The sequence below is a fragment of the Pezoporus flaviventris genome, unplaced genomic scaffold (assembly GCF_033815535.1).
Source record: "Pezoporus flaviventris isolate CSIRO_AGI_PZ_B2104156 unplaced genomic scaffold, CSIRO_AGI_Pfla_v1 ptg000007l, whole genome shotgun sequence".
Classification (NCBI taxonomy): domain Eukaryota; kingdom Metazoa; phylum Chordata; class Aves; order Psittaciformes; family Psittacidae; genus Pezoporus; species Pezoporus flaviventris.
In genome coordinates, this window is record NW_026892555.1 from 34,785,965 (window position 1) to 34,799,011 (window position 13,047).

The 13,047-nt window shown below is 35.8% G+C and overlaps 1 protein-coding gene across 12 annotated transcripts in view; it reads right to left on the reverse strand.

The window, feature by feature from the left end:
• The window catches only part of CSPP1 (centrosome and spindle pole associated protein 1), a 58,115-nt gene that overhangs the window by 31,102 nt on the left and 13,966 nt on the right, over positions 1-13,047 (reverse strand). For 8 of the 12 annotated variants that reach the window (XM_061448343.1, XM_061448336.1, XM_061448341.1 and 5 more), the window contains 8 exons: positions 11,641-11,742; positions 10,335-10,783; positions 6,854-6,955; positions 6,152-6,234; positions 4,357-4,450; positions 3,329-3,386; positions 1,269-1,283; positions 159-325 (listed from right to left, as the gene is read on the reverse strand). In XM_061448343.1, coding sequence (XP_061304327.1) covers positions 159-325; positions 1,269-1,283; positions 3,329-3,386; positions 4,357-4,450; positions 6,152-6,234; positions 6,854-6,955; positions 10,335-10,783; positions 11,641-11,742 — 1,070 coding nt within the window. The remainder of the gene's footprint in view (positions 1-158; positions 326-1,268; positions 1,284-3,328; positions 3,387-4,356; positions 4,451-6,151; positions 6,235-6,853; positions 6,956-10,334; positions 10,784-11,640; positions 11,743-13,047) is intronic. The other 4 variants (XM_061448347.1, XM_061448335.1, XM_061448344.1 and 1 more) reach the window with 3 other exon arrangements.

A 13,047-nucleotide genomic window follows, 5' to 3' on the forward strand; every position in this document is an offset into this window, starting at 1 on the left:
AAAGTAGTTTACTTTTCTGTTAATTGCCAAAGTATTATTTCTTCCGTCATTAGTTCCCTGGAGAAGGATCAATAGCACCAGTGAGGTCTACCTTACAGGGATAACATGCTTAACAACAATCTCATTTAATGTGCAAAATGAACATGATGGCAAAAAACCTGGGAGCTGCTATGTCACCAAGAGTGCTGGCTAGTCCCCTGTGAAAGTCTTCATTCAATGGAGAGGCTGAAGGCACCGGTGTTTGGAAAGCCACCCTAGGCTTTTCAGGAGGTACTTTCTCTTCAGAAGCTCTTGCTGTCAAGCCAAGCTGCTTCAATCTATTTGGCTGAAGGGGAGAAAACAAATAAGCAAACAAAAAAAAAATTAAAAAAATAAAAAAGGAAAACAAACAAACAGAACAGTTACCTTGTTATTACTAGGAAATACTCTGAACCTCCCTTTAGGTAGCATTAAACACTTTACTGGGTCCCAAGTAGCTGTCCAAATTTTAGTAATTGCATTCTTTTTCTCCCAAGAAATTACAGGAAATATAATACTACAAGGAAATTTAGCATGTTTATCACAGATTTACAAAAAAGCCAACCTCTTATGGCAGGTTTCAGGAAATACATGGTTCTAGTTATGTCCAGAAAAAAAAGAAACTTTTCTACAGTTGTCTGTATTACAGGTTATCTACAGCTACCAGTTTCTTACACAGAGAGTATTCTCATCTTCTGCAAAGGAAAGTTCCCTAAATCCCTGCCCCAATATTAATATAGCTCATAATCAGTTAAAGCTAAAAATCAAAAACATACTTTTTCCAATAAACATTTCCTTGCAAAACCATTATTTTACAAGTTCCTTTGATTTTATTAAGTTTTTCATCCACAACAATGAGAAAAGACTGGGGAGGGGAAGTGTTCTTTTTAAAATACAGGTATCAAATGTTTATTGGTAACTGGCAGCCTCAGAAGAAAGTCAAAGGCAACATGCAAATAACACGAAGGCATGCAAGTCAGTTAGTTTCAGAACTACCCTATGACACCCAGAAAGCCCTTACAGCAGCTGCTATGCATAAATATTTTAATGTTTAAATTAGTCTATATAAGAGAAGACAGAAAATTCACACATCAGGTAAATCAGATTTTGTTTTTGAATTTATTGGTTCTAGCATTATGGTGCTTCAGTTAACATGCAGAGAAAGTAATAGCAGCTAAATATTAAATATCTAACAGCCAAACATATACCCTACAATATAGAAGTATTTCAGCAAAATATTAAATCTTTACCTCCTCATCACTTAGCTGTAAGACAGTATATAGAAGGTAGTTAGTACTCTCCAATCATGAACTACAAAATCTGCTAGACATGAATATTTGTTTATAACACTTAGCTTCAAATTTCTAGAATTAAATACAAAATCAGATAATAAATATGAGCTACAACAACTAAAAACTATAAAGCATTAAGACTTTTTTTTTTTTAACTCGCCTTTTCAAATCCAGTGTCCTGAGCAGGAGAACAATTAAAACAGCTTTTCTCTCCAAGTTTAATGTAAACTGTTCCTAAAGTGACTATGATTGCAGCTCTGCGCCTGATTTCAGATGTGACTATGGTACTCAGCTCATCCTGGGGATTGTTTTATTTTAAACAAGCAGTATATACAACAGTCTACATTTATAGATTTGTAATCAGTCATTGCTGTTTAACCAACTTGTAATTAATCAAGAAATCCACCTAATTAGAATCTCTCCCCAAGAGGCAATTTAAAGCTAAAGGTGACTGATGCTTAATGAATGTAGCAATTCTACTTAATTGAAGGCTTTCAGCTAAATTAATGGTTTTAAAACATTATACATGCCCTGGACTTACTCTGGATATAATTTTGTTCCTGCAACATGCATTTTTCAGTCTCTGACTGAGATGCATATGGTGCAGAGTGCTCTGCAGCACAGCATGCTCCTGCCCAGGAAGCTTTGATTAGACGAAACTGTTTACACTGACCTTACAGCCTGCTGTGCCAAAAGAGGCAGCTTTCTCTGCTCAGTTTTTTGTTTTTTCCTGCCTGGCTCCAGCTGTACACTCCATTCCTCTCCCTTTCACCATTTGAATCCCTGATCAGCCAACCGACCAATCTAAGCCAACTAAAGTAGCAAAAAAATGAAGATTTTTGCCAGATAACTAAGCTGTGCCAGTTTGCAAAAGGGATAACACATGCTCTATGGATACTTTGAGCAGAGAGGGGCAGGAACACAAAGCCAGACCACTTGCCAGTGCTCTCCCTGCCCATTAAGGAGTAGGAATTTTGATTCAGCTTCATTGCTTCTCTACGTGCATTCTCAGTCTCCTGCCCCATGTGCTGCCTAATAACATCTTACAGCTATTCATTCATACATCTTCATTCTCTAGAAAATAAGAGTTTCTTTCACCTTGCTGCACCCTTCAGAAATAGCACAAGTTTCTGTGTTGTAGCCTCCCACCAAAACCAGCATAACTGAGAATTTAAACCAGTTAAATTAACAACCAGATTATTCTTGCTTGACAAAGTTACCCCTCCTACACCTCCAACAGTAGATCTCTACTGCACCCAAGATACAATGGCTTCGAAGTTAGCAAACACGTGCAAATAGTGCTAGTTCTGTGACAATCAGTCTGCTACTAATGATACTAGTGCTGACAATCTACTCCTTCATATATGCTAATCAAAATTCTAGTACAATAATCACCTTACTAAGGAAGGGGAACAGCAGTAACTCTGTTAAAACAAGCAACACAGTATTAAACATCTTGCTTTTTACAAAGTCCCATAAAAATGCTTGCAATCCTGAACACTGCATTTGATTTCAAAAAAGAAATACAAATTTGAAATTAAATCTGCTACAATTACATCAACTGGGCTGCAAAACACCTGGATTTATTTTTAATTGGAAAAGAGCAAAAGCTTTCTGCAACATCCTGTACATGACCAAGGACAGGTTACTAATGTGTGCATGTACAAGCTAACACTGGACACCAAGTATTTTTTCCATGACACCCACTGCTGGAACAAAATTTCCCCTTGGTCACAGCAAAAGCAAATGTTTGCTAACTTCTGCAAAAATATTTTCCTCTTAAGCTGAAGACATGTATTGCCTTATCATCCCTGGCTTCAATTTTACTCTATGCTAATGCCCTGCAGGAAAAAAAAAACATATTTACCATTCTAGAAAAACTCTAGAAAGTTTTGTGTCTGAGCAAGCACAGTGTACATCTAATAATAAAAAAATATATAGACATTTATATATACATGCCTATATATGTATGTGTGTCTGTATGTATCTATAGTGGAAAGAAAATCCAAGTTCCTTACCTTCTTTTCTGGATCTTGAGCTCCAGAAGCAGCAACTGAGAGTTCAAGTTCCTTCTCACTGTTTTTGTTTAAAAAACAAAAACAACAGATCAAATCAGAAAACAGTAATAACTATACTCATTCTTTCAAAGTACAGATCCCACAACTCTCTAGTTAAAATAGCTTTGAAAATACAGGATAACAAAAGACATGATTCCATTTGATTTATTCTGGAGTTAGGAAAGAAGGATATAATATAATCCTTCCAGATTATATTACAAACAGAATAAACAGAACTCTCATCTGGCTATCATCTATTCCGCCTAATAAAAATCCAACTCCTACAAAAGGACAAACCACCACATTGGTTTTTTTCCTACAACCATTCAAGACACTTGTTAAATCGATTTTCATTCGCATTACAGCAAGAAGTTTATAAAAAACATACTGAAATGAATGATTCGGAAGTACAGCAGTAAGTAGTATATTGTAATTTCAGGACTCAGGCTTGCTCAGCATGTACAATTTTTCCATCACAGTGAAACCATCAATAGTAAATTATTTTTAATTCCTTAAACCTTCACTAATATCACCATCTATCATTCAGCAGGCAGCTATTACACATAAGCAAGACAATTAGTATTTTATTATTCTGCATAAGTCAGATGGTCAAGTGCTTTGAAAGTGAAAGGTTACTTTCCTAAATGAGAGGGCAAACCAAGGTCTATTTTCAACTTTGCAAAGTAATTAGACACTTCTGTACGGGGGGGGGGGGGGGGATAAAAAAAATATAACTTCAGCTTCTCAGGAAACTAAAAATATTTTTTTTTTAATGAAAAATATCTGTTTTTTCTTTTGTCTCACTGAAAGCTGGTAAATGTGTTTATTTAAAACTAAGGCATTCACACTAATAAGTTTGACTGAATGCTGTATTACCTAGCTAGCTGGAATTCCTTTGTTGTGAAAATTTTTCTTACAATACTGAATTCATGAAATGCCTTTAAATTTCAGCCATTATCTTTAAAATAAATATAGTAACTTTCCATTACCGTCTCTTATTTCGCTGTTGCTCAGCCATCTGTTCTATTAGTTCCTGCCTGTATTTCTCTTTTTTCCTTTGGAGAAGTTCTCGGTCCTGAACACCTAATGGAAATAACCACACATTTGTTTAAATGCTCCACAAAAAACACAAAAGGAACTGGAAAAAAACATTACATTTCAGTCAATTTAAAACATGATACACAACAGCGTGTATGATTTGAGAACGTGCAGAAGAACACTGGATCTTTATTGACTTAAAAAGATATATCCAGTTTTTAATATGCAGTTTGTTTGGACTACAGTGATCCAAACTACTAAAGTTTTGATTACTATTTTTTTAAATTGCCTGGTTTTGTACAGTCAAGAAGTTACAAATTCCAAAGCTATGTGCTTAAACAGCAATTTAAACCCAAGTTACTTATTTTGCATATTCTTTTGCCTAGTGTTCAACTAAGGAAGATACACTACAGCACTCCAAAATTATGAGGCAGTGCTCAGGACAAAACTGAAAGTTAAAACTGAAGAGAGTCAAACCCACGGGGAAGAAAGCTGATCGTTCCACTTTTAGGATGGTTCTCGTGACTACTAGGATTTAGCAAAGTATTGGCAGATATGCATATGTAAAAGGAAATGGTCATAGTATCTACCATGGATTTTAAAGGAAAACAAAAAACTTCCAACTTATGGTAGTACCCCCACAGTAAGCATGGAGTCTTCTGTTGTTTTAAAAACAACAAGAAAACACAAGGACTCCTAACATATTTCCATACACAAAGTCACTGTGGATATCCAGTAAAGCAGACCCAAACAATAAAGTGAAGTAACCTGAAAGGAAACTAAATGAAAATGAGAAAAATACCCCAACAAACTAACAGATACAAAACACAAAACCAAAACACAAGAACAAAAAATCATGATGCACGACTGACTTAATTTTTTATTCAGTTATTGTGCTGGGACTCTAAAGTAACCAAAATGTGCACGATAACTTCAGATTTTGTGATTTCCAGGGAGTCTGAAATCATTTCTCATTTCCAAAACCTTCAAGTTTCAATTTACTTAATCTTTATGCAACATCTTTAACAATATTCTTCTCCTAACCAGGACTGCTAGAATATAAATTCACAACTGTGTACTCAAGTTACTACAAGTGAGATGACTGACCATTACAAAACCACTGTTTTAACGTTGCCTTTAAAGAGTTCAAAAAAACCAGCACTGAAGCTCAGGGAAGTTCAAATGCAAGAATATATAGCAATTATTCTGGTAACTGTTAGTCAGCTTTTCCACAATTCAAACCTAGCCTGCCTTCGAAGGCTCCCGTCTGAAGAACTACTACAGTTCTTTTATCTTTGGCTTATTATTTTCTGAATTTAACTAGGAATGCTATGTTTTCAACAGTATTTCTCTCTACTACACTCAATGCTTCCTGCTAAATTTTATGGCTACATTTAAACAGTAAGAGATGATCAGAATCATTTGTTCTTGCCCAAGGTTGTGTCTTCAACAATACACAAGTTAGGATTTCTTCTATACTTCATTTCATAAAAGACCTTAAGAATGTATCTAAGCCTTCAACTGTTAATGAAATCAAAGAAAAAATCTGGGCTCTTCAAAATTCATTAGAAAGCCCCATTACATTAACAGGGAAAAGGAACATGTTTTTTCTTTTTATTTACCAGTCTTGGTGACAACTAGTACAAATAAAAAACTAATTTTCCTAAGTTTTAATTATTCCCAAAGAAAAATAAAATATGCAAAGCAAGTCTAGCTCGTGTCATTTGTTAGATTTTTATTACATACCAAGAACACAGCCTGTTGTATACGGCATTTCAGCTGCAGACTTGGCCTGTTCAATAGCTGAAGAACTAATCTGCACCTGATTCCTGAGCAAAGACAAAAAAGAAAATGGAATGTACTCAAGAATGTACTTGCAGTCTGTGTGAAACATGATAAATGCACTTACATCATTATGCGATACATTTATGACAACCAGCTTTCCTAAAATCCAAAGAAATATCACAAGCAAAAGAAGAAACCACCTGGCAAACAGGCACTCCTCACAGTTCTCATCTGCCTGCAGTTTCTGAAGCCATTTGAAACAATGACTCCGTTGAGCACTTAAACAATGTTGACAGACTGAGTGGTGCCAGTCAAGAGTTTATGTAAGAGCTTTACAAGTATTCGGTTTCTGCCTCATCCACTTAAAATCACTTCAGGACTTGCAAAACCAAGACAAGAGGCAAAGAGAAATTTTAAAATTACTAGCAAAAAAAGATTCCATGATGCTCCAATTAAGAGTCTTCAATAGGAGAACAGGTCATCTATTGTTTCAAAAAGAAAACTTCAGCAGCTATTCTCAAAGGACACATGCTTTTCTTACATCCTAGTTGTAGGAAAAGCTATCAGTCATTTCAGACAACATATTAGGGATTTTAAATAAACATTTTCTTTTCACCATGATTTTATAGGGCAATTATCAGGAAAACACACTGTATGCCACACCTAGAATTTCCAGGTCTTGAGGTCTGCTGCACAGGTGCTCTCTCCTTTAACTCATCTTCATAATCTGCAGGTGGGTCTCTTACTATTCCATCCAGAGAGGGCCTTAAAGAAATAGAAAATAATCAGCTATGCTTGCCTAACAATGTACAACCTTAAAAGGAAGGTCTAGCAGTTTCACGCAAATTGATTCTCAGCCTGATTGCCTACAGGATGGCAGAACCAGTTCTGACAAAAATCACACAAATTTTCTAGAAATACTCCACTTTGCTAGCCTTGTTAAGGCAGCTCTCTGTCTGGAGTTTGAATTCCCAAGCCTGCTTTCATGCAGCCTTTATCTATTGACCCTGATTAAGAATATGAGAGCTAAAGACCATTTACACTGCATTAATTGAAACAGATTTTGCTGGTCTTAATCCCCAAGAGCCAACAAAGTCTACAACTCATTTCAGCACACAGTTACTGGGTAAGTCTGATGAAACAGTTAATTCAGACATGAAAAGCTTCTTTATTGACAACCTCCCCTTCACTATGCCCCTGATACAATTTAAAAGAGGGAGGTAACTTTTGATAAAAAGACAAAGGTAACATGGTAAATACAAAAATTCAGGAGCTAAAATCTGAATCATCCACATATTAAGTAATATAATTGAAACTTCAAATAATTCCAAAGATGCCAAATAATGTATGGACACAAGGGAGTTTTTCCTGGGAAAAAAAAAAAAAAATCTGGGGTAGTTGAATTTATGGGCTTTTTTTGCCTCACAAACTACTCTCTAATGAGGACTTCAAGTTACCTTGATAAAAGGCAGAAATAGGTATTCAATAAAAAGTAAACTACCCAACACCTGCTAACAAAGTTATATATTTTCCTGAGCTGGACAGAGCCATAGACTTCTTATTAAGCAAACAAAAAAATGCTAGGCAAACATAGGAAAAACCTCATGTTATTCTTTTATGTAAAAAGACTCACAGCTCTGCCCATCTCTGTAATTTAAATAAAAGCCAGTAATCAAAGGCGAAAGGATGCAAGCAGATTATTAAGCATCGATTTGGCATCTTAACAACCCACAAGAACAATATGAAAGAACAATATCCATCCTCCCAGCATAACATGATCTTTCATGATCAATCTGCTATTTACAATGCTGGTCACATAAGAATGAAACACAGTCAGTGATGAAAGGACACAGGAAGAAAACAAAAAGACAAACTTTAAGATTCAAGAGGCAGTCTTTTTTTGTAAAACGCAGCAAATGGCAGGCCCAGACATGTCGGCCCAATTCAATCAAGAAGCTGCTGTATCCAGTTTATATGACAGAGCTGGCTGCTGGGGACGGGTTAAAGCATTCCTCTGAAATATGCCACAGGCCTTGTGTCTCCATCAAACAGAAGTCTTTCCAAATAGTCCTGTTCCAAACACTTGCCTCTAGAAACTAATAAAGCCTATTTAAAAACATAAGCACTTTAATATAACAAATAGAAATATTCTTCCTTATGAATTTAGTTTCCATCTTGAATCAGATGTGTTCTGGAAAAGTTGACATTGCCCAAAATGAAAAGGTAGAAAAAATATGCTACCTCTACCAAAGCTGAGCTGTCAGTAACTAATAGAAGTGTTTCTTCTTCTTGAATGGAGACTGAAAATAGTTAATAAAAGTTTACGTGGAGTTCCTTGTGAAGAGGAAAGTACTAGATTACAAAGCACATTTAATTAAAAAAAGGGGAATTTTCAATAAAAATGCAGCAAAGTAGAACACACAAAAAAAAAAAAAAACAAACTTAAATTTCGTGTACAAATCTAAGTTCAGGCAATTCAGGTGACAGCCCAGCAGCTGCTTTTAAGAAGATGGCACCAAGTTTGCCAATAACAAATGTAAGAAAACTGAACTAAAACTATTTCAGAGTCCTCTCCAATTAAGCAGTTAATTGTCTAGTGATATATGAGTTTCATATTTATACAAGCATCATCAGTGGTTTTTGAATAACTAAGAATGTGTATACTATTACTCAACATGATAGCGCCTATTGTTGGTTTAAACACCATCCTTCCCGATATTTTACATTTATAATTCTGAGTATATTCTTTGAGAACAAAATAGGCCCTCAAACTTCATCAAATGGTCATTTTTATTTAAATATTAGGCTCCATGTCAAACTGAATTAGACAGTGGCAAACAGATACCTAGTAAAAAAGAGGACATTCATTCTTCTGGGTGTTAATCTACACAAGAGGATTAATATTGCTGTTAGTCGCAAAACTACAAATATTTTGGTTATCTTTGTTAGGCACCAAGTCAAGCTTCTAACTTTTTTCTTTCTGAAAAGTTGCAGGACAAGACATCCCTACCCTAAAACATCTTTTGCTCATTTCTACCAATATTGCACCACAGTAGCTGATTTCTTTGGTTTTTTTTTTCTTTTTTAAAAAAGCTGGGAAAGAGTATGAAAAGCTGGTTTTGTAGAGAAGTTATTTTAACTCCATTGGCATTTGAAACTGGAAAAGAGGTGTGACTTCATCCATTTCAGAAAAAAAAACTGTTGTAGTAGTAGAGCATTTCAGGGTTTGTTCTTCCCAGTTATTAATCTGCAGTACTATTCAGGAAATTATCCCTGTAAACAGCAACTCAAAACATCATTTAACCAATCCACCAGGAATTAACAATGAAGCATGATCACAGTATTTAACACTGCTGAAAGTGGTACAATTTGCCTTCTGTTTTTTCTGGAAGTGTTAATTCTAGGGGAGGAGGGGGAAGAAATGGTTATTTTGCCTAACCAGGGAAAGAAACTAGCTTTTCCTTCACTGAAGGAGCTGCAGAAGAATAATTTTGGCAAGAGGCCTGTTCCCAAGATCTGAAAAGTGAAAAAATGTACACTCTTTAAGCACCTTTTTAGAATTTATTTACAAGAAACTTAACTGCTTTAGTTCATTTGAATTTAGCTATATAAAACACATCTATTTCAAGTTTGTTACTATTGCATGCCACAACCCATCTGTTTTTGAAAGCAACTGGTTCTTGAATGGAATAACCAAAGGTGGCCAGACTGCCAAACCCTGAATGATTGGGAAGGTTATACTTATTTTTTTCCCTTTTCAGTGAGTGACCTAGAAGAAAGATTAACCTTTTATGTCAAAGCAACCAAACTGACTTACCAGTTAAGACTGGTAAAGGCTGTTTAATAATGAATGTTTTCTGGCAAACTACTCTTCATGAAAATGAATTGTGGACTTCCTTTTTCTGAGGTAATTTCTCTTGGTACCCTTGGTTTGCCATAATACACAAAATGTTCCCTAATGTATGATGTATAGTCTTAGGTATTGGTCCAATTTTAAAGTATTTCTTCTAAAAAATATTCAAAGGTCTGTAGGAAGTACAAAAATCCTACATTCACATGAAAATCCTGACTATTTTTCAATAAGAAGTAAACATAGCCGTCAACAACACTACAGAAATAAAGGAGAAAACAGAATTAAGAATACCTTTCAGCATGAAAAAAACGAGGAGTTTTTCTGTCATAAGCGCTTTCAGATCTAAATCTAGGGTCCATCCCTTCACTTATCTCAGGTTCGTAACCCATTCTGTAGTATCTTCTACCAAAATTGCAATCTTCATCAAGTCTGTGATGCTTCCTAATAGGAATTACGGATTGGGTAGCAAATCCATGATGCCTTCGACTGGGAACATCCAAATCTTCATCAAGTCTTTTATTTAATAATCGACTTCTTAATTCAATGTCATCATCTAACCTATGATACCTGTCTTCCTCCAGCCGCCTCTTATTTAGCAGCTCTTCATAACCTTCTGTAGAAGTAAAGGCATCCTTCTTGGGACGTTCTGCACTTGTATTAAAGGGCTCTACTTCTGTATGTAGTTCTGGCTGAAGCCTTGTAACAGCAACAGATTTTTTATTCCTGTCCATCTCATTCTGCTTAATAGAAAAAAAAAATTAAAAGATCTGAGTCTAAATAAACCACATTGAGCAAATGTTTGTTCTTTTATCAAAAAGATTTTGATAAAACTATTTCTACATGAGAATAACAAAAATATAACATAAAGGTCCAACAAGATGACAAGCAAAGCAGAAAGAAAAACCTCAATTCCCTAACCTAATCAGATGAGTCAGCTGAGCAAACATAAATGCCCAAACATATATAAAAATCTTTATAGAGATTTACAGCCTCAGTTACAAAACACAAGCTGCATTTTTGCTTTTCCTAGGGCTCATTGTTGTGTAGCTCTCCAGAATTTTAAGAACCCAGTACAAATTAGCCAGTGAATTTAAAAATATAAAGGATGGCTGAATACTGCCTCATAGCTGTCCGCATGGATTAAAACATTTTCAACTACATGACACTCCAATACACTTGGAGGAAAACATCTTTCTCTTAAGAAAACAATCTTTCTGGAGATAGACAAGAAACATTTTTCTAGATGGAACTTACAAATATATGGATATTTGCACTTGCTGTCTGCTGCAAGAAAGACGGTAAGTTTTCAGCTGTGGTGAGGACAAATACAAGTCCTTTCATGAAACAGCCTAGCTCTCACACTACTCTACATTTAAGAATTTCCATCTTAAAAAAAAAGTGGAAGGCCTTCTTAAATCAAACATGCAGGAGATGAAAGTTACAAACTATTGCAGCCCATCACTAAAACTAAGGCAGCAATATTTAAAAAAGAAAACTTATCCTTTCCACACAAAATTTTATGATGAACAAGCAATAGATAGGCTTTCTCAGATCAATACAATAATAAGTCAATGATAAAACTATAAACATGTATTACCTCTGTGTTTTTCTTCCCTAATTTCCTTAGCCTTTCGTTCCACAATTCTTTATCCCTGAGGTACTGATTGTACTCTTTGTTTCTTTCAAGCCGTAGTTTCTCCTAAAACAGGCATTGAAAAGGCCATCATAATTTTGCATTTTTTAGTACCTTTTAGCTTCCTAGAACTGCAGTATTAAATGAACACGTGCAAGCTGTGGTTTTGTCCCCTCTCTCCCCACCTCCCATCCCCCCATGATGTACAAATAGTGCTTGAATTGCTTCAAGGTATTTCTTCACTCTTGAACATATTACTTTCTCTTAATCTGAAATCTGTAAGTAGAAGTCAGCTTCTTGGGCATGAAGTCTAGCCCCCAGTAACACTACTGTAATATTAAGTTCAATCTTAAACCAGTTTCCTCTTGCTAAGTATATTACAAAATTGTTCCAAAGCCTCTTTACTTGGCCAATTATAGATCACATTCTAATTTAAAATCTAAATGTATTTACATATAATTTTTAAACTTACTTTTGTGTGTCTTAAGATGAGTGGGGCAAGTCACAAGTAATCATTAAAACAGGACAACAAATACATGTGTAGACAAGATGTGTCAATTAGAGCTTAGGATATAACTTGAACTGTCAAATTCAAACAAGCAGTTAAGCTGACTGCAAAAAGAGTCAAAAGCACAAAGAATACAAGGAAAACTAAGAAAAATGTGATTCATCCACTTTGTCCTAGCTGCTTTTTCAAGGTGACAACATTTATATCTAGCTTGCTCAGATCTAAAAATAAACCTGCAGGAATCATACATCATAAAAATCCCTGCAGGAAATTTACATCAATAACCTAATAATGTAATATGAAATACAAAAGTCTATAGGTAAAGCAAACTCTGATTTGCATTATTTCCTGATATAGTACCTTATGTTTAGAGCCCTGCAGAGAAGGACTTCGGGGTGCTGGTTGATGAGAAAATGAACATGAGCAGGCAGTGTGCGCTCACAGCCCAGAAAGCCAACCGTATCCTGGGCTGCATCAAAAGGAGCGTGACCAGCAGGTCGAAGGAGGTGATCTTGCCCCTCTACTCTGCTCTTGTGAGACCTCACTTGGGAGTACTGCGCGCAGTTCTGGTGTCCTCAACATAAAAAGGACATGGAACTGTTGGAACAAGTAAAAAGGAGGGCCACGAGGATGAACAGGGGACTGGAGCACCTCCTGTATGAAGATAGGCTGAGAAAGTTGGGGCTGTTCAGCCTGGAGAAGAGAAGGCTGCGTGGAGACCTCATAGCAGCCTTCCAGTATCTGAAGGGGGCCTCTAGGGATGTTGGGGAGGGACTCTTCATTAGGGACTGTAGTGATAGGACAAGGGGGAACAGGTTAAAACTTAAACAGGGGAAGTTTAGATTGGATATAAGGAGGAAATT